Below are 22,801 nucleotides of genomic sequence, written 5' to 3' on the forward strand. Positions count from 1 at the left end.
TTGTGGTGCACGAGCTTAGTTGCTCCGTGGTATGTGGCATCTTCCCAGTCCAGGGCTCGAACCTGTGTCCCCTGCATTGGCAGGTGGATTCTTAACCACTGCACCACCAGGGAAGCCCTGATAGAAGACTTTTAAATGCTTACTGACTTACTGCTACGTGTAATCACTTTTCTTTTTACTTCTTACTCTGCATTACTTATTCTTCATAATAGACAAAAGTGTAGGGAGGGTAGGAAACCACTCTGAGAACATATTTTCTTCATTTTCCAGGAACTCTGGATTGAATGTCTCTGCTTTTTCTAGCTTCTAGAGGCCGTTCATGTTCCTTGGCTCCTGGACTGTTTCCATCGTCTTCAAGGCCAACAACATTGCATCTCTTAATTGTTCTTCTGTAGTCATATCTCCCTCTCACTCTCTCCCGTCTTACTCTTCCAGTTTTAAGGACTGACCCTTTTGATTTCATTGGGCATACTAGGATAATCCAGGATAATATCCCTATCTCTAGGTCCTTAACTTAATCACATCTGCAAAGTCCCCTCTGCCCTACAATATATTCACAGGTCCTGGATTTTTTGTATCTCTCACAGTGCCTAGCCCAGAATAATATTCGAGTAAATTGAAGGTTTTATAATTAGATAAGTGACAGCAATCTTATATTCCAAACAGTGTGTGACCTAGGCCTCTGAAAAGCATCTTGGCTAATACTAACCTTCTGCATCATCTTCTTGATGCATCCATTGTATTGGGGACATTATATCATAGTTTTCAAAGGGGTAATGTGGAGGAAGCTTTCAATATTTAGTTACCTGATTCTTAAACCCTCCCTCACTTGGCAGGAGCTGTGCAGTGAATACCGTAACTATGTGAGGAACGGACGTCTTCCCTGCACCAGAGAGAATGACCCCATCAAGGGCCCAGATGGGAAAATCCATGGCAACACCTGCTCCATGTGTGAGGCCTTCTTGTGAGTAGAGCTGCAGTCACTACTCCTGCTGAGTGTCGGAGAAGACAGGCCTGTGGTGGGCGAGAGAGATGATATTGAAGGTTTTTTCTAGGAGGCAGATGGCTATCTTTGCACTGAGTTTGGGGATTTACTCTTACAAAGCCATATACTTGGTGCATTTCTTTGTAGTGTTCTCAGTGTTCTGAAAGGTACTTGAATTGCCATTAAGGGAGGACCATGTGCTAAGAGGAAACTCCTCCAGAGTTAATGGCATATAAGGATTGGAATTTTTGTTCTCTGCATACATACTGTCATGAATAATCCAAAGATGTAATCACTGGGTGCCAGCAAATTAAAAATTTGCTAATATTTAGTCATTCTTTTAAGTATCCTACTTGCTTTCTGAGGAGAAGGCTGATATCTTTGTTTTCCAAAAGAAACAGAGTAGTGAAAATTTATTTACTGGTTGGCCATGGCATATGTGTCTTATTCTTTAAGCAACACTAAAAACAAGAAGAATATGGAGAGGTGTACATTTACCTTTCCACTCCCAAGCTAAGTTGCTATAGGTGTAGAAGTAATGGAATATATCTATCAAGAGAGATTCCCCTTTAGGATAATATGTATTGGGTACTAGGAATGATTGTTCCCCCTGCCTTTCTCTTACAGCCGGCAAGAAGCAAAAGAAAAAGAAGCGGAATCCAGAAGAGCTAAGAGAGTAGCTGAAAAGGTAGTTATCTTGGAAGCTTCATACCACAATGCGGTTTTGCAGTTTCTCTTTAAAAATAACTCATGGAATCACTGAAGGCCTATGTGACAGAACTCAAGGTTTAGTTAGTCCAGGGGTTGATAAAGTTTTCTTAAAGGGCCGGACAGTAGATCTTTTAGGTTGTGACCATTCAGTCTCTGTCACAACTACTCAATTCTGCTATTGTAGCTCTAAAACAGCCATGGATGATATGCAGATAAATGGGCATGGCTGTGTTCCAATGAAACTTTACTTACACAAAAAAGGTGGTAGGCCAGATTTTGCTCACGGGCCACAGTTTGCAAACCTCTGATTTACTCCATGCCCTATTTTTAAATGAAGATTTAAAATCCAGAAGGAGGAAGAACTTGCTTACAAAGGTAGTGAGACTATTGGTATCAGAATCTTCATATTTTTTCAAAGTTCTCACAGTTGCAAAACAGGAACAATTCAAACTTAGACTTCCTGACACCAAATCTAGCATTATTCCTAACACACTATGTAGCCTTGGATGAGCACATTTGGTCAAACCAGGTGTCTTCCTTGTTTTAACTTTAATTATCTCTGGTGTCAGCAGTTGGCAGAAAAATAGAAGAGCAACTTTCCCCAATAATATTTTCTTGGTTTTGAAATGACTGACTCCAGGTAGATTTTTCCAGGTTTGTGGATATTTCCTTGCCCCCATCAACAACTATTGATATTAAAAATAATCTCTAGTGAAGTATCACTTGGAATTCTGTATGATTGGTTTGTTTACAGTTATTTTTCCCACAATTGTGAGCCTGAATTTAAAAATAATGAGTAGCTCACATGCTTCCCTTTTCAACATCAATAAGAAAATATTCTTCCGTATCAGACGATTTCTGATTTCACATTAGCTACTACCCATAAACTGTCCTCTCATATCATATTTCTTTTGCTAAATATGACCAGTTAGGGAATCAGGCAGTGAACCTTGAAGGAAAGCTAGGAAAAAACTCACTCTTGTCCTCACTGAGTTTTGACTTGAACTAAAAGATACAGAAAAAAACACAAATTCAATCTTACTTGCCACCAGTAATTAATTATATGATCTTAAGTGATTTGCTTATTCTATCTCAATTCCTCATAACTCTGAAGCTAAAATTTACTGAGTACTTCCTAGATGTCAGTCATTGTAGATATACATTATTTCACATTATTCTCATAACAATTCAGCACATATACTGAATACTTAATAGATATTGGCCATTATTATTTTAACTGTGTGGAATAGATACTATCATTATTTCCATTTTATAGAAGAGGTAACTGAGGCACAGAGAGGCAAGACCCCCTCATCCAAGGTCTCTTGGTGACAGACTGGAATTCTAACTAATGATATTATATAGCTGTCAACATATTGGGCTTATCTGGACATACCTGGAATACTATGTGAAATTCTTTAGGAAAGGGGAAGAATTAAGAATGCAAAATGGTGCAAATGACTGAAACAGATTGGAAGAGAATGGCTGAAGTATCTGGGGATGCTTTGATCTTGGAAAAGAACATAGGGAACTATGGAGAAGGACAAGAAAGCTTTCTCCAAATATTTGAAGGACTCTCTGTGTGCAGAGAGAAAAATATCCTCAATTTTTCTGAGGGAAGTAGAATATGTTGACTTTGCTTACGGGTTCGAAAGAACGTATTCATCCTATGCAGTGACATCTTAGAAAAATAAAACTCTAAGAATAAGGATCCTATAGGATTGATTAGAGATATTTTCCAAGATCCTCCCAAAGTAGTACTATGGTTAATCTGTGGGAATGATCTAAGAAATTTTGGAATGAACTATCTGGAGGATAACGAACTCATCACTGCAGGTGTTCCAGTGCAAATTAGACCACTTCTTGGCAAGCATGACATAAAGGGGATTGAGACATAGTACAGATGATTGCACCAGGTGAACTTCAAAGTTCTACCTAAACCTTAATTCTTTAAAATTCTATGCCATGTGCAGTGTTTTTATTGCATTATAATATAATAGAGAGGGACAATAAAATCTTGACTAAGGACTGTGACCAGTCTGCAGAGAACCCAGTTTATTAAGAGGTTCTTGCTTGTGTGTGACTGCAGGTTCAGTCTGGATTTGGAGGCTATATCTCAAGAAAAAAGAAACAGAAACCTCTTTTTAAGTCCCGTGTGCTTACTAGGAATTGAACAAAACAACTGCCAGAAAGAAACATTCATAGGTCATTTTCTTTTTTTTTCCCAGGAAACACTTAGTAGGGATCCAACAAAGTAATTTCCAAGAAGATACCCAAGCTCTTGCCTTTTCTCCTCCTTTTAGGATACATGCAGTGAATTTCGGAGCCTTCAGAAAAATGGAAGTCTTTTCTGCACTCGAGAAAATGATCCTGTGCGTGGCCCAGATGGCAAGACCCATGGCAACAAGTGCGCCATGTGCAAAGCAGTCCTGTGAGTGCACAGATGAAGCCCATGCTGTGGGTGGCAGAGCCGGGAGGCAAAGAGCTGGGAATATAATATAGATTGTGTTTGTCCTTTTCTTACATGTAAAAGTGACAAATGATGATCTCTAAAGCATTTTGGGGTGAATCTCTCTTTACAGAGGTTAAGGTTCACAATTCTAGAAATAGGCAATAGATGACTAAGTTATTACACTACATTCTCCATTAGTTCTGGGGTAGCACCTCACAATGATCACACCATCTTTCTTGATAAAATCCTAAGTCCTTTGCTGTCAGGTGGATCCCTTTTCTGGATTATTTTGTAATCCCCATTGGGGAGAACATACACAGATTTTACTATCAATCTAATGCCTCTACCTGCATTTTTGGAAAAAAAAATCACACTTTTAGGAAACTAAAAATAGATTTACACAAAGTTTGGAAGTACACCTAAAATATTTGTCATTAACAGTCATTTGCTGAACATGTACAATGTATAATGTGTATAACGGTTGGTTATACAAAGTTGAATGAAACAGTATTACCAAAAATCATGTAGTTCAGTAAGGTTTAGACATGGGCATAAATTAATATAACACAAAGGAGGAATTGCTAAATTAAAAATGATATATACAATGTGTTATGGTAGTTTAGGAAAGGGAGCGTTAATAGAAAGTTTTATGGAAGAATAGAACTAGATCTGGTAATTTGGATCATATGTGAACAGTATGGGAAGGAATGAGAGGAAGAAGGAACAGCATAGGTAAAATCTAAAATTAAAGAAACTGTAGTATGTACATAAAGAGAGCAAGTCATTTTAGTTTAGTTAGAGCTTACCCACTTCACCAACTTTGAATGCCAGATCATGGATTTTGAAGTCAATTCTATATACAGTGGCAAGCTGCTAAAATTTTTCAGCTAAGAGAGTAAGCAGCATAAATATGGTTCCTTTTAGAAGATTAACATGTCAGCAGTAAAAAGGAGAAAAGAAGAAGGGACTAAAATTTAGAATACCGCTGGCAGTAGTAGGGGATTAGAGTAATCCAGTGAGAGGTAACTAGAGCAAGGGGGCTAGAATAGAAGGTGAGTGGGTCAACATAGGAGACACTGTGAAAGTGAAACCAATGTCCTGTGGCAACAGCTATGCGAGCTGAAGGAGAGGGAGCAGTTAGGGATGGCTCCAATGTTTTGTTCTTTGTGCAAGAGAATCCAGGAGGAAGAACACATTTGGCAGAGAAGATAATTATTTTGGGACCTTTTGAACATGAGGTATTTGAGAGAAATCCAGCTGGAGGTTCACATGAGCATTTACAAAATGGTAATTAATTGCTCACCTAGTCTTGCTTGAGGTTATGTAAACACTGGTTTTCTTCTACTGCAGTGAGAGCTCTTCCAGGCAAAAGGATGCGACATAATTCATCTTTCTATTGATATTTTCAAAGAAGAGGGCCTGCAATGTAATAGGTGTTCAATAAATGCTGGTGAATTCCATACAAATCTAATTTGGTCATATGATGAGAAACTCATAGAAATGCATTCCATTCTCTGTAATCTATTATTCCCTACCTCCCACTTTCCAATTTCCAGCCAGAAAGAAGATGAAGAAAGAAAGAGAAAAGAAAAGGAAGATCAGAGAAAACCTGCAGGGCGTGGTTCCAAACGTGGCGGAAGAGGGAAAGCTCAGGTGAGAGCAGCCTCTGATTTCCATAACCAGAGTGGGCTCAACTCAATGGCACTGGGACCCCGGCAGACCCTATGGTCAAAGGCTACGAATGTATGTAGTGCTGTGTTGGAAAGCATCCTTGGAAGGACAGGGGATTTTCCCCTTAAGACTGTAGAGTAATATCTGAGCAATTTTTAGTTTCTCTAGGGCTCACTTTGACTTCTTTAAACTTGGAAATAATTAACATGAATACCAGACCCCAGTCTCTTGACTCCTCTTCATATCATCTAGCTTTCAGACCAATAAATGATCCTAGGAGAGTGAGTGGTATAAATGTGGAGACGTTCCACATCAGCATCACATGCTCTTCATTTCCTTTCATTATTCTCTCTTTCCCTGAATGGAGCCACTTTTTGGAGGTATATTTTCTATTGTTCCCAGGCAGGATAATATGGTGAAAGAGCACAGGTTTTCGAGTCACGTAGTTTGAGGTATCATCCTACCCATGCCACTAGGACTTGCAAAGCACTGAATAAATCACTTCATCTCATTCAACTCTAGTTTCTCTTACTTAGCAGTACTCTTATAGGGATACAATAAAATAATTTAGGCAAGTGTTTAGCACATTTCCTGAGACTTTTTTTTTTTAAGTGTCAGCATGACAGTGTTGCATGTGAGCCCACTCCTCAGGCATGTGAACACAACTGCCTGAGATCACCGCCACCTTATTTCTATTCTTATGACCTGGGGATATCAAGACCATCTCTTTGCCTCCAGATCTGATACAGGCCCAATATCTGCCTTTGATAAATTTTGGCTTTTCTGTTTTTCCATATTTTCGCCTGTAGGAAGCTGAGTTCTCACTCTCAAATGATAGACTTGTTAAGACCCTTTTTCTATCTTCATAATTTGCTCAGGCCTGTCTTCCTTGGCATTTTGAATGATTCTGTGCGTTCTCCCAGCACTTCTTTCTCCCTTCTATGTACATTAGAGGTCAGCAAATTTTTTTTTTTCTGTAAAAGGACAGATGTCAAATATTTTAGGCATTGCGGGTCACACGGTCTCTGTTGCAACTATTCAACTCTGTTGAATAGCCACTGTTGTGGGAAAGCAGCCATAAATAATATTTAAATGAATGAGTGAGGGTGTGTTTCAAGTTTTATATATAAACCTTCATATGTAAGAACAGACAGCAGGACAGATTAGTCCTGTAGGCTATAGTTTGCTTACCCTTGATTTGTGCGATTAAATCCCAACCAGCTTTATAATTTCCCTTTGTAGAACCTTAAAAGCAACATTACCCATGACAACAGATGTCTTAGAATATGGATGATTCCAGCCCCTCCTCTTCTGTAGACAGCAATCCTAGATGTTACGTGCCTTATAAGAGGACATAGACAAGAACTTCTTACTCAAATTATTTAACAAACTTAATAACAATACAACAGACCAAGTCATCCAAGAGGCCTGCTCTCTTCTTCCCTTTCAGGACCCATGTGCTGAGTATCAGGGACAAATGAAAAATGGAACACTCGGCTGTACTCGGGAGGTTGATCCTATACGCAATGCAAATGGCAAATTGTACAACAATAAGTGTACCATGTGTGAAGAGAAACTGTAAGTAATTTTCTCAACCTGCATGTCTAAAAGATTGCCACATATTCCTCCTGAATTAATGGTTATTTCTCATTTGCCTATAGCTCCTTTCGTGAACACTACCCTTTTTGTTAATTCTCAAATATTATCTCTTTCTCTTGCATCCCCTAAGGAACAATGAGCCCTAGTAAGGGCAGCTAATCAGTGGCTGATTCCTACTCTATTTTCTATCATAATTCTGTGAACTGTGTCATCATGGTAGTTAATGGCTCTTTAGAATACATCATGCCTAAATCCTAAGGAGGGTTTGCAATGGTCATTTGGAATAACCAACATAGTTTAAGAGGGTTGCTTCATGTCATATGTATGGGACACATTTATTGCCCAATCCAGGGTTTGTTCCTTCTATTTATTTTCTTTTGGTGAATGGTACTGATTGGAGTGCTTAATGATCCAACTCAGCCACTCTTGATTTGTGTTATTGCAGCAAGTAACATAACCACTATTGGTCCTATCTGTATACTGAGGTAGTTTTCTAGGTAACCTTGATGGGTACTTATAGTTCTAAAATTTGATGCATATATCACAGTGCTATTAATTATGGTATTTAATTGATATGCATTTAATGAGCACTTAATGCTTCTCCACACACATTTTTTTCCTCCTTGAAAAAAAATCACAATCTTGTGATTGTGGTACTACAGGCCACGTGATAAAATCTAGTTATTCCAAATGTTGCATTTTACAGATGAGAAAAACTGAATTTTTTTTTTTAAGTACAAGGTCTCATGGGGGAGTGACTTCAGAGCTAAAACTAGAATCCAGTTCTTCTGAATACCAGCCTAGTATTTATTCCATGTCATAAAATTCTTTAATAGAAGCAGGGTGGCAGAATGGGGCAGTGCTAGGGTATTAGCATCATATGGTTATTTCGGCTCCATGTTCTTGGACGGGTTATTTCACGTCCCTAGGCTTTAATCTGCTCATATTTATAGTGGGGGTGGGGCAGCCATAATCATAGTAGCCACATGATGTTTCTTTTGAAAGTTAAATGAGAAAACCTATGTAAAACTCTTACCACAGTGCCTAGCACAAAGGAGGTGCACAAAAAATGTGAATGGTCACTATTAGCACTGTAATTAATGTTCAGCAAATAACAGGTGTCACCATTAATAGCAATAAAAGAATGACTATTATGATCTCTTATGCTACTCTATGTTGCCCCTTTGCACACCTCATACTTTGTAGGTATGATGTACGTAATTGGGATAGCTCTTCACATATGACTATTTCTTTCTGCATCACATATTAATAGTGGGTAATTTTGTGAAGGAACAAATGATGATTCTCAGATGCAAACAATTATTAAGATAAAACTTTGCTGATACAATCCATGTCATCTATGTTATAAGATACTTACCTATGTTATAAGATACTTATTCCAGGTAACAAAATATTTAACAACATAACAAAGTATTTAACAACATAAATCAAATAATTTTACAATCTTTGGAACCCATTCATCTGACAATGGTTTTTGACTGCCTACTATATAATAGGCACTCTTCACGGACAGGTGCTCTTCAAGTGAACAAGACAAAATTCCTGCCATATGGAACTATAATATAGGAAAGACAGATTATAAACAAAGAAGTAAAAAGCTACATAACAAGACCAGGTGTTGATAAGATAAGTAAAGCAGAGTAAGGCAAAAGAAAGGGATTGGAGGTGCTACTTTATGGTGTTTGGGGAAAGCCTGACAGTAAGGGAGACCTGAAAAAGGGAGTGAAATGAGCCAGCTGGCCATCTGAAGGAAGAAAGTTTCAGGCAGAGCAGGAGCCAGTGCAAGTTTCTGTAGATATATATGAAATTCTCAAGCTCAGGAAAGAGAGAGGAGGTCATTATGTCTCAAGATTACTGCGTGGAAAATTGCAGAAATTAATTTGGAAAGATCATGTAAGGCTTTTTTGGGCCAAGAGAAGGACATTGGATTTTATTCTATGTGTGATCAGAAGCCACTGGAGATTTCTGAGCAGAGCTGTGATTGTAAATTGAATTCCACCAGACTGAATCATTATAGGTGGTCTCTTTTTCCTAGTATTTAAGATTTAATGACTTTATATTTGTTTGAATCTTCAGGATACATTTACTACCACTTCCCTATTTCTTATATATGAAAAGGGAGCTCCCTAAAACACACACACACACATATTCATGTTATATATATTCATACACGTTTCTTTTAAGCATAAAGCCAAATGAAAATTTTATTTTTTTACATCTTTATTGGAGTATAATTACTTTACAATGGTGTGTTAGTTTCTGCTTTATAACAAAGTGAATCAGTTATACATATACATATGTCCCCATATCTCTTCCCTCCTGCATCTCCCTCCCTCCCACCCTCCCTATCCCACTCCTCTAGGTGGTCACAAAGCACCGAGCTGATCTCCCTGTGCTATGCAGCTGCTTCCCACTAGCTATCTATTTTACATTTGGTACACAGACCTACTAAAGAATGGACTTGAGGATATGGGGAGGGGGAAGGGTAAGCTGTGACAAAGTGAGAGAGTGGCATGGACATATATACACTACCAAATGAAACTTTGAAGGAGAAATACGTGTACTAGAGTTCTGCAGTATTTGGATCTTGGGCCAACTGCATCAGAATCACCCGGCTTGCTTGTTAAAAATCGGGTTACTGAATCCCGATGTAGATCTTGTCAGTAAAATTGTTGGGACTGATGGTGAATCTGATTTTAAAAATCTCATAACTGATTCTTAATGTACATGAAAACTTAGGAACCACTGGCATAAATATTTTATCAGAAAGGTGAAAGGTTAAAAAAAAAACCCAAAAAACATGATCCTAAGGTACTTCCTATATCACTTGTCTTCTTTCTATCTTGGGCTCCAATGATATTATAATGAATTGAAATGGTACTATAATAGATTGACCTACAAATTGAGGAATAAGAATGGTGAATTGGTGAGGCATTAAAACCACAACTTATGATAAAAAGGTGAAAGAACTGAGGAAGGCGGACTTGGAGACCTGAAACTTGCCTTTAGATATCTAAAGGGTTAATATCAGGAAGAGGTAATGGATTCAGCAGGCTTGTTCTGTGTTTTCCTGAGAATGTGAAGTAAGACTAAAGGATGAAAGCTATAGGGAGATGAATTTGGATACAAATAAAGGAGACTCTGAGATTAACTTGACTTGATCTGCCGAGAATATCTACCTTGTAATGAGGGAGCTTCTTAATAACCAAAGTCACTGTCCATCTGTGAGAGGTTCTCTAGGAAGGAGGTGGTTTAGTGTACATAAACTCTAAGCCCCTTCCAAATCTGAGTATGTGTCTGCAAGATGACTACTGACTCTTTTCTTTTCCAGGCAAGGAGAAGCAGAGGCAAAAAAGAAGAATCCTGGCTACAGATCAAATGGGAATGTATCAGCATTAAGAAAGGTGAATCATTAACTAGGTTTTGGCAAGAATGGTCTTCTGTAAGTCACTACTTAACTATCAAAAATGTGGAAAGAGGTTGTCAATGTTGCCAGTCAAGATATTGCCCTTAGAACATCAGAAATCATCATTAATGGGAATATCCCTGATAACTTTTTCAGTGTAGAAATTTAACACCAAATGGAAATCTTTCAGTCGAACACTTTATAAAACAGTTTTATAAATAGTAGTTTATTTAAGTATCTCAATAGCCTAGTCAACTAAGTTTTTTTCAACCTCATTTTGTAGATGGGGAAAATGAGGTTCGGCTGCTGTAACAAATTACTACCAACAGTGGTAAAGCAACCCAAATTCATCATCATACATTTCTGGAGTTCAGAAGTCCTAAATGGGTCTCACTGTGTTACAGCCGAGGTGTCAGTAGGGCTGCTTTCCCTTTTGGAGGTTCTGGGGAAGATCTATTTCTTTGCCTTTTTTTTTTTTTTTAATTTCTAGAAGTGCCTGCATTCCTTGGCTTGTGGCCATCTTTAAAATCAGCAGAAGCCAGTTGATTTTTTTTTTTAAGCTGCATCATTCTGACACTGATTTTCCTGCCTTCCTATTTCACTCATAGGAATCTTTGTGATTACACTGGGCCCACCCAGATAATCCGGGATAATCTCTCCATTCTAAGGTCACCTGGTTAGCAACCTGAATTCCATCTTCAACTTTAATTCCTGCTTGCCATGTGAGGCTACATATTTTCAGGTTCCAGGAATTATAACTTGGACACCTTTGTGGTCCGTTATGGAGCCTCCCACAGCAAGGTTAAGTGGCTGCCCAACTCCTGAGTCAAAATCTTCCAATTTTCAAGCTCAGTCAAATACTATGTGAAAATAGCCATTTCCAATTTAATCCTTCCTTCTTTTCAGGATGTATGTGATGAGTTTAGAAGTCAAATGAATAATGGACAACTTACTTGCACCCGAGAAAGTGACCCTGTCAAGGGTCTAGATGGCAAGACATATAGCAACACGTGTGCTATGTGTAAGGAAAAACTGTGAGTTATTTTTCAAAAATGGGCCTTTAATTGTGAGTCTTAAAGGAAATAATCATTTCTTATCAGCTTGAGAAAATGACAATTATTTTTAAAGCACACCTGAGGTGTTTGTTCACTTTAGTTGAAACATTTCTTCTCATTTTTTTCTTCAAGGGCAAAGGAAGCAGCCGCAAGAAAACCGAAAGCACAGGACTACATGAGAAACGCAGCTGAAGAGAACAATGAAAAAGAGGTAATATATGTTAGATGTGCTTATGCTTAAATTTGGATGATGATTGGTTGCAAGATTGATTCATTCAACAAATACTTATGGAATGCCTACTCTGTCCCAGTCGTTGTGGATATAATGATAAACAAGAAAGACATGGCCAGAACTTCAAAGAAACAGCATGGAATTCAATACCCTAAGAGCAACTCTGATGCAATTACCACACATTTGCAGGAACAGTGGTAATTGTAAAATTATTGTTATTATCAAGTGGATTTTTTTTCTGAAGTTTTAAAACAATTAAGCAAATAGATGCCAAAATTACAAGCAAGAAAAAAAAGTATCAAAAGCTTGGAGCTCCAGATAATAAATTCTTTTTTTTTCTATTTTATTTTATTTTATTTTTGGCTGTGTTGGGTCTTCGTTTCTGTGCGAGGGCTTTCTCTAGTTGTGGCAAGCGGGGGCCACTCTTCATCGTGGTGCGCGGGCCTCTCACTATTGCGGGCTCTCTTATCAGAGCACAGGCTCCAGACACGCAGGCTCAGTAGTTGTGGCTCAGGGGCCTAGTTGCTCCGTGGCATGTGGGATCTTCCCAGACCAGGGCTCAAACCCATGTCCCCTGCATTGGCAGGCAGATTCTCAACCACTGTGCAACCAGGGAAGCCCCAGATGATAAATTCTTGACTTGGCATTCTGGTGCCATCTTGTATTCAGTTGGGGTTTTTAAAAATAAGGTTCAGTGCTTTACAACAGCAGCACATAGAATATGACAACAGCACAATCTCTTCTAATCCATCTATGGACTTCAATTAGAAAAGTGAAATTGTGAAATTTCCCCAGGAAAGTTTTCCCATTAATGAGGCAACTTTTCATTAGTTCTATACTGACTACACAAAATGAAACATTAATAGTAATGTTCATTTTTGAAAAACATGTTGGGAATTATGCATTTTGGTAGATGAATGGCTTTGCGAAAAGACTTTATTGTACAACTTAAAATGATCTCTACTGGACACCTATTTCTAATATTGATCATTTTTTTTTCAAGTTTTAAAATATCTATTTTAGGAATTTCAAACAAGAAGAAATACTCTTTCAGCAGACCAGAAAGGCTCTTCACCCAACTTCCTCCCACTCCCAACCAAGTCCTTCTTCCAACAGCCTGGAATGCTATGCTGAACTTATTTATACTTATTATATACTTATGTAAATATAAATATGTAATTTTATACTTATTATATTTACATTGAGCCTAATGGGACTGCTTTTTTAGAGCTTTGCCAAGGTCAGGAGTAGAAAGAAGTGAAGAAGATATGAGAGCATGAAGTATATTCATTCACAAAGTGCAGTCTTGAATTGGGTCCTAGAAGGGAGACTTTAGCACCTAATCTGATGACCCAAAAAAAGAAGAAAGAAAGGTGTCAAACATGAATTTTATCTAATTATTTTCCCAAATCAAGTAGAATAATAGATGAGTTACACTAGTGAAATACATACTAATTACATATTTCTAGTAAATTAGGCACTATACTAGGGATCCCTAAGCATGGAGAAGAGCTATGCACAAAATCTGCTATTTCCCCCCCAGCTTTATTGAGCTACAGTTGACATATAACATTATGTAAATTTGTGTACAACACATTGATTTGATAGACTTACAGATTGTAAAATGATTACCATTATAGTGTTAGCTAACACCTCCATCACGTCACATAATTACCATTCCTTTTTTGTGGTGAGAATATTTAAGATCTACTCACCAACTTTGAGTATATAACAGTATTATTAGCTATAATCACCATACCGTATATTAGAGCCCCATAACTGATCTTTTAACTAAAAGCTTGTACACTTTGACCAATGTCTCCCATTTTCTCCAATACCATCCCCTGGTTAACAACCCTTCTATTCTCTGTTTCTATGAGTTCAACTTTTTTAGATTCCACATATAAGTGATGTCATACAGTATTTGACTTTGTCTGACTTATTTAACTTAGCACACTGCCCTCAGGATTCATCCAAGTTGTCACGAATGGAAGCATTTCCTTTTCTCATGACTGAATAATATTCCATTGTCTGTGTGTGTGTGTGTGTGTGTGTGTGTGTGTGTGTGTGTGTGTATCTTGGCTATTGTGAATAATAAAATCTGGTTTTTTTCGAGCATAGTTGACTTACAATGTTGTATTAGTTTCAGGTATGCGGCAAAGTGAATGAGTTATACATATATCCACTCTTTTTTTTAGATTCTTTTCCCATATAGGCCATTACAGAGTAGTGAGTAGAGTTCCCTGTGCTATACAGCAGGTTCTTATTAGTTATCTATTTTATATATAGTAGTGTGTATATGTCAATCCCAATCTCCCAATTTATCCCTCCGAAAATGTGTTATTTTAAAAAAACCATTTTACTGAAGTATAATAGTCATATAGAAAAAGTGTATATATCATAAGTGTACAGCTATTATTAAGTGATCATATCTGTGATATTAACACCAGATCAAGAAATAAGATATCACCAGCAGACCAGAAACCCGATCATGCTTCCTCCTGAATAACCTAGTTTTGAGCTGAGCTTTCTCTTGGGGAAGAGAACAACATTCATTATTCATTTTGTCATTTATTTAGCTATCATTTATGCATTCTACAAGTAATTATTAAGTACCTACTATTTTCCAAGCATTACTGTGCATATGAGAACAATAGCCATAAACAAAACAGATAGAACTCTCTACACTTACAGAGTTTATAGTGGAAGAACACAGATCATAGATGATGTGAATAAATAAAATGTAATAGCAAGGGGGAAATAAAGTAGAAAAATGCTCTAGTAAATGCTGGGATACAATTTTAAGTAGCTTGTACAGGAAAGAGCTCTCTGAGAAGGTGACATTTGCACCTCCTAAAGGGATCAATTCCATACATGTAAGTGAGGGGAGAACATTGCAAGAAGAGGAACAGCAAAGCCTTGAGGCAGGGATCACAGTACAGCAAGGAGCCCAGTACAGTTGACACAGAGTGACCACAGAGACAGTTATGAAGGAGGCAGTCATTAAAGTAACAGGAGGCCATCTTATGTAGGATTTTGTAGACCATTTTAAAGGCGTTAGCTATTATTCTGAATGAAGGTTTTGAAAAGAGCAGTGACGTGATGTGATTTATGTTTTAAAAGAATGACTCTGCCTGCTGAATTGAAAATACACTGCAGAAGGACAAGAGCAAAAGCTAGATAGCTAGTTAGCCACAGCAATAATCCACAGAGGCTGGTTTATACCATGGTGCAGAAGGACAAGAGCAAAAGCTAGATAGCTAGTTAGCCACAGCAATAATCCACAGAGGCTGGTTTATACCATGGTGGTAGCGGTGGAGGTCATGAGAGGTGGATGAATCCTAGGTCTATTTTGGAGGTGGAGAATTTGTTCAGAGTTGATGTGCTATGTAAGAAAAGAGAAGCATAATTCTGTCTTTGTTGCTTCTTTATAATCCTTTATTTTAGTAGTTCAACCTTGGGGCAGCAGATACCTGAAAAATACTAAGGATATACCTGGTTCAGTCCTACCTTTACCAGGGATTCTTAGAAGGTGCTTGTCTAAACTCTCCCTGAATTATCTATATTGATATGGAACTCACCACAGTCTAAAATAGTCGCTTTAGATGTTTGAATTATTTAAAAAAACGAATTAGAAAATACTTCTTTATACCTCTGAAATAATTATCAACAGACAGACTACTATTAAATTTTCTATTTCTTCTCAGAAAGTGGTTTTCAAGGAATTTGTTAATTCCGTCTAAGTGGTCAAATTTATTGGCAAACAGTTATTAATAACATTTCCACATTATCCTTTTAATATCTATATTTATATAGTATACCACTTTTTATTTTTAATATTGCTAATGTGTGTTTCTTGCATTTTGTCAATTTTGTAAATAGTTTATCAATTTACTAATCTTTTCACACAACCAATGTTTGGCTTTGTTCTGTTTTCTATTTCATAAATTTCTTTTATTATTTGTTTTCTTCTATTTCCTTTGAGCTTAATTTGCTTATTATTTGCTAGTTTCTTGAAATGGAGGTTTATTGATTTTAAAACTTTTTCTATTTATGTATTTACTTAAAACTTTCCTTCAAATCACTGCATTAGCTACTGAGTTTTGATATTTTGTATTTTCATTATCATTCAGTTCAAAACACTTCTACATTCCATTATGATTACTTTAGAGTCATGAGTTCTTTAGAAGTGTGTTGCTTAATTTCTAAATACTGAGGAATTTTATAGCTATCATATTTATAGCTATAATTATTCCACTGTGATCCTAAAACTCACATTTTATGACTTCAATTTTGAAATTTATCAACACTGGCTTAATGACCCAGAATATGGTCGATTTTGGCAACAATTTCATGTCCACTTGAAAGGAATGTATAGTCTGCAGCTGTCGGATACAGAGGCCTATAAATATCACTTAGGTCAAGCTGGTTAATTTTGTTTTTCAAATATTATATGTTGATATTTTTTGTCTGGGGTATCAATTATAAAAAGAAGTATGTTAATATTTCCATTTGTTTGCAAATTTGCCTATTTCTCCCTTCAGTCAGTCAATTTTTGCCTCAGATATTTTGAAACTATACTTTAGGTACATAAATGTTTGGGATGGTTAATTACTGAATTTATTATTTTATAATTAGAAATTCTCTTCTTTATCTCTGCTATTACTTCTTGTCCTAAATTCTACTTTGTGGGATATTAATATAGATATACCACCTTTTATATGATGAGTGTTTGCATGTATATATTTTCCATCCTTTTACTTTTAACCTACTGGTTGAATTATAAAGATATAGTTAAAGAATCATTAGAGAAATGCAAATCAAAACTACAATGAGGTATCACCTCACACCGATCAGAATGGCCATCATCAAAAAAATCTACAAATAATAAATGCTGGAGAGGGTGTGGAGAAAAGGGAACCCTCTTGCACTGTTGGTGGGAATGTAAATTGATAAGGCCACCATGGAGAACAGTATGGAGGTTCCTTAAAAAACTAAAAATAGAACTACCATATGACCCAGCAATTCCACTACTGGGCATATACCCCAAGAAAACCATAATTCAAAAAGAGTCATGTACCACAACATTCATTGCAGCACTATTTACAACAGCCAGGACATGGAAGCAACCTAAGTATCCACTGCCAGATGAATGGATAAAGAAGATGTAGCACATATATACAATGGAATATTACTCAGCCATAAAAAGAAATGAAATTGAGTTATTTGTAGTGAGGTGGATGGACCTAGACTGTCATACAGAGTGAAGTAAGTCAGAAAGAGAAAAACAAGTATCGTATGCTAACACATATATATGGAATCTTAAAAAAAAAAAAAAAGGTTCTGAAGAACCTAGGGGCAGAACAGGAATAAAGACGCAGATGTAGAGAATGGACTTGAGGACACGGGGAGGGGGAATGAGAAGCTGGGACGAAGTGAGAGAGTGGCATGGACATATATACACTACCAAATGTAAAATAGATAGCTAGTGGGAAGCAGCCTCATAGCACAGGGAGATCAGCTCCATGCTTTGTGTCCACCTAGAGGGGTGGGATACGGAGGGTGGGAGGGAGATGCAGAGGGAGGAGATATGGGGATATATGTATATGTGTAGCTGATTCACTTTGTTATACAGCAGAAACTAACACACCATTATAAAGCAATTATACTCCGATAAAGATGTTAAAAAAAGTTATTATAAAAAAAAGAGTTCAAGTATACTTCTTCTAAATATTATAAGTTGAGTCATTTTGATTCTCCAGTCTGATAATGTCTGTTCTTTAACTGAAGTACTTGGTCCTATTAATATTTAATGTAATTATTGACACCACTGAATTTAAGTCTTTCATAATCTTATTTTTAAAATTTCTCTGTTTTTTTCCCTTTGGTCCTACTTTAAGATAAAGTTATTATTATTATCATCATCATTATTAAACTCACACTTCCAAAAGACTACCAACAACAAATAATGTTCCTTCTTCTACATGAAAAATCTATGTATTTTTTACCTTAGGAAACATACTGACAACTGACATATACTGAGCACTTAGTGTGTGCCAAACACTGTATTATGTATGCATATAAATGCATTATCTGATTTGATTCCCTAAAACAAATGAGGCAAGAGCTATTATTATTCATGTTTTTCAGATGAGAAACTAAGGCTCAGAGAAGTCAGATAAATCACTCCTCTAACTAGTGGCAGAGCTGGGACTCAAAAACCCATATGGTTACCTAGCATTTACCTCTGAGTCTCTCCTTTCTAGATTGTATATAACCAGTGTCTTCATTTAAGAAAAAAAAAGGGGGATATTATTTCTTGCATGGTAGTTTTTTTCCTATGGGCATACCTCAGTTTATCTGTGCCCAGTATCATGTAGGATTTCTGTTTTCTTATTGCTTTGTTTTTCCTTGTATCTTGGTTTAGCTACTTAACTTCCCTAGTAAAAAGCCAAATCTAGGAGGTTAAATCTACCTAACAGTGGTGTGAAACGAATATGTGAGTTTGTATAACCTATGTTACAGTTCCTTTACTAATCATTTATTCATACATGATTGAGGAAATCAAGAGGTTTTCCCCAAGCTCATATCTCTTGAGTGCCATTGAGCAAATGTGCTTTATGTTTTGCTTGTTCAGAACTCTGAGATGTGCAAACACTACCGAGTATTACCCAGGATGGGTTACCTTTGTCCAAAGGTTTTACAGCCTGTCTGTGGTGATGATGGCCAGACATACAGCAATCCTTGCAAGCTCTGTCATGAAAATCTGTAAGTATACAAGTCCAATGAGTCCATCTTCCAGTGTAGAGGCTCTTGATGACAGTGTTGACCCAGAGCAGTGTACTGATATGAATGTGAGGTGTGTGGCAAACAATTTACTAATCATAACAGTTAAAATTCAAATGTTGTGAATGATCTTATTCATGCATAAAATAGAGAGGATTTAAGGTTATCCCTTTAATAAAACTGTTCATATAGTTTACTGAGTGGAAGAGAAAGGAAAAAGTGGTGGGGTTACAATAATTAGAGAAAATCTAAGCCCATGTGCACTCATGGGAGCATGAACATCATCTACCCTTCGTGTAAAGAGAAAAAAGTTGAAAATCATTGCGATACAGAGTCAGCCCAGCCTCTAATCTCTAATGGCCTTATGACTACCTGATAGTCACAGATTTCCCATCCTCTCCAAGTCTTCTTGGAGCAGGAAGTGCTATCATGCAGAAGAAAGCACACTGGAGCAAACGGCAGACCTATTCTCAATTTATTATAATCTATCTGCAGGTATGTTATCTTATCATTCTGAGATTCACTTTCTTCCCTGGAAAACTTGAGATAGTTCTCTGGGCCAGCTGACTTCACAGGATTATTGAGAAGAATTGCGATTTTTATTTTAGTTAAATACAAGGAATTTGTTTTATTACTTTAATTATTGGTTGTAGATTTGTTGTTGCTTTTCTGCTCGAATGCTATTTACTCTCACATCCATTCACATTCTTCACCTGTTCCCAGCCTTCATTTGACCAGCTTTAAATAAGGGCATGGTGGCAAATCTTGACTTTTCTACCCCACCCCACCTCAGACTTACATTGCAGTCCATATATGTTCATTCTCTCCTTCTTAGAACACTATAAGCAAGGCCCAGAATGTGAGGATGGGACTGATATCCTGCTTTTCAATCCCAGGAAAATTTCTGAATTTACATTTATTTCCTTTTAAATCAACTAATTCACAAAAGCAAGAGCCATTCTGCAGTTCATATACATAGACTAAAATCTGGATATGAGGGCTTTATATGTTATATCTGTAAGTAAGTCACTTTCATATTCACAGTTTCACTGAATTCTCACTGCTCACTACAGAGTGGTATCATCTTCATTGCACATAAAGTTAATCTGAGGCTCAGAGAGTCCAGGTAATTTGTTTAAAATGACAAAGCTAGGAAGTAGATCAGATTGGATTTTAATCTTGTTGATTTGGGTCTAAACACAGTTTTCTTTTCTCTCCACTACACTACTGTTATATCCAAGGCAGTAGTTCCTTAAACATTTGGGGATCAAAGATTCCTTTGATAATATAGAGAAAGTTACCTCTTTCCACAAAGGAAAAGAAAATGATGAAACATTAAAAATTTGTCTGCACAATATCTGTGGGCACATAAATCTCTTGAGGTCTCTCCATGGATCTTACAGAGTTTTAATAATTAAGGAATCTTAATTCTTAAATGTATTAAATGTTTAAGGAATGAGTACAACCATTCATGAATCTGTTGCTATATATGTCTTATTTTCACCCCAGAAATCCTTCAACTTCTCTTTATTGTAAATGCCAGGCCCTAAATTATCCATCCAGTGCTCTACAAGCATTCTATTAACTGTATAAACCCACAGCAAGTTTACTCAAGGGAGCTTCAGAAATTACAGAAATGCCCATAATAAAAATATTGATAAAGGATTGTTTAAGTAAAGAACTGTGAGTATACATTAGGAAGAGAAGATTCAGGCTATCCCAGGGAAGATGGAACATTATTGGTTTCCATGGTCTTAGAGGAAGTTATAGGGAAGCAGTTTCAACTTGCACAATGTTCAAAGATAAAATGAACTGTCCTGATAGACAGTGAGTTTCCTATCACCAGAGCAAACAAGTAGATGTTTGCTATATAATATTTCTCATGAGAAAGGCATTAAAATTCATCTTTTAAGGGCTTCCCTGGTGGCGCAGTGGTTGAGAGTCCGCCTGCCGATGCAGGGGATACGGGTTCGTGCCCCGGTCTGGGAAGATCCCACATGCCGCGGAGAGGCTGGGCCTGTGAGCCATGGCCGCTGGGCCTGTGCGTCCGGAGCCTGTGCTCCGCAATGGGGGAGGCCACAACAGTGAGAGGCCCGCGTACAGCAAAAAAAAAAAAAAAAAAAAAAAAAATTCATCTTTTAAGATTCTTTCCAACTACTGATATAAAATTCACACTTTATGATCATATATTGTTATATTTTATAACATACATATAGAATTTATATATATTTATATAAAATACATTTTACAAAATATATTCTATTTTATAATCCCCAAGTCACATTATAGGTATCCAATAAAGTCAAACTTCTCTCTGGGATCCAGTTTTCCCATCTATAAAATAATGGCTTTTGCTCCAGATGATCTCCAAGTTTATTTCTGACATTCAACAATTCCATGACTGTGTAGTGTACAGGAGAATGAAATGTGATGAAATAGAACCAGGCCTGGAGCACAAATCTGGGGCTAAATCAGAAGAGAGAGAATAAACCTGAATGATGCCTACTGGAAAATAGTTGAATGCAGATCCTGGCCCCTATCCCTAATTTCAGTTCTGGTTTGATGCCCAAATGTCACTCATATTGATCCTTGGTTGTGTTTTGTCTTTTTTTTTCATTATAACTTTGAGTTTTCCCATCTTTGAAACTTCCTCTTCTGTTTTAGAATACACCAAACTAATACACACATACTCAGGGAAGGAAGATGTGAGGAGAATAGCAACCCAGAAACAACACCTCTCAGCGTGCCAGCATCTGTAAGTACACCGGCGTTCATGATTACAGTGTCAGAACCAGGTGGTTCTGCTTCTGTTCTCTTGAACTGAGTGATTGACATTTCTATGGCCAGGGAAATGATACTAGGTCAGATAACCCCAGAATTGGTCACATCTTCATTGTGAAGATAATTAAGTAATTACTGAAATATGTGGGAATAAAAATATAGTAGTTAACATTTTTAAATGTTTACAGTTTACTGGGATCATTGACAGACTGTTTATGAGCAATGTACATAATGTAACACTTCTGCAGAGTTGATTTTATTTTCTGTGATCTGCAATACAAAGATGAGACAGAGACCAAGCGAGGTCAGATACTGAAAGAAGTGGACTTAAACCTTATATCCTCATATCAATACTTTGCATTAAACTGTTTACCAACATGAAAAGTTGCCTTTTTCATTTAAATTCCCTACAAGGATGTTATGACACACATCACAGTAATTTCACCTTATCTGAGGTTTTGTTTTCCATGGCTCTAGTTACCCAAGGTCCAAAAATACTAAATGGAAAATTCCAAAAATAAACAACTCACAAGTTTTAAATTGTGTGCTGTTCTGAGTAGCATGATGAGATCCTGCACCGTCCTGCTCCATCTCACCCAGGAGGTAAATCTTCCCTTTTTCCAGCATATCCCACCTCTTAGTCACTTACTAGCCATCTAGGTTATCAGATCAACTGTCATGACATCACAGTCTTTTGTTCAAATAACCCTTATTTGAGTGAATAATGCCCCCAGCGTGCAAGAGTAGTGACACCGGCAATTCGTATATGCCAAAGAAAAGTCAAAAAGTTCTTCTTCTATGTGCAAAGTGAAAGTTCTCACCTTAATAAGGGGGAAAAAATATTGTGTGCTGAGGTGCTCAGATCTTTGGTAAGAATGAATCTTCTATCCACGAAATTGTGAAGAAGGAAAAAGAAATTTATGTTAGTTTTGCTGCTCCACCTCAAACTGCACAAGTTACAGATAAGTGTGATAAGTGCTTAGTTAAGATGGAAAAGGCATTAGATTTGTGGGTGGAAGACACGAATAGAAAATGTGTTCTGACTGGCGGCAAGGTGCTGGGCCAGAAAGCATCAAGCCTCTACCAAGACTTCAGCAAGGGA

The 22,801-nt window shown here is 37.1% G+C and overlaps 1 protein-coding gene across 1 annotated transcript in view; it reads left to right on the forward strand.

The window, feature by feature from the left end:
- LOC132486861 (serine protease inhibitor Kazal-type 5-like) overlaps positions 1-21,742 on the forward strand; it is a 63,039-nt gene extending 41,297 nt beyond the window's left edge. The window contains exons 15-24 of the mRNA XM_060094433.1: positions 837-964; positions 1,613-1,673; positions 4,000-4,127; positions 5,705-5,801; positions 7,270-7,397; positions 10,771-10,843; positions 11,752-11,879; positions 12,033-12,111; positions 18,770-18,900; positions 21,583-21,742. Of these exons, the coding sequence (XP_059950416.1) occupies positions 837-964; positions 1,613-1,673; positions 4,000-4,127; positions 5,705-5,801; positions 7,270-7,397; positions 10,771-10,843; positions 11,752-11,879; positions 12,033-12,111; positions 18,770-18,900; positions 21,583-21,742 (1,113 nt within the window). The remainder of the gene's footprint in view (positions 1-836; positions 965-1,612; positions 1,674-3,999; positions 4,128-5,704; positions 5,802-7,269; positions 7,398-10,770; positions 10,844-11,751; positions 11,880-12,032; positions 12,112-18,769; positions 18,901-21,582) is intronic.
- Positions 21,743-22,801: the final 1,059 nt, after the last annotated feature.

This window comes from Mesoplodon densirostris, chromosome 3 (genome assembly GCF_025265405.1).
Source record: "Mesoplodon densirostris isolate mMesDen1 chromosome 3, mMesDen1 primary haplotype, whole genome shotgun sequence".
Classification (NCBI taxonomy): domain Eukaryota; kingdom Metazoa; phylum Chordata; class Mammalia; order Artiodactyla; family Ziphiidae; genus Mesoplodon; species Mesoplodon densirostris.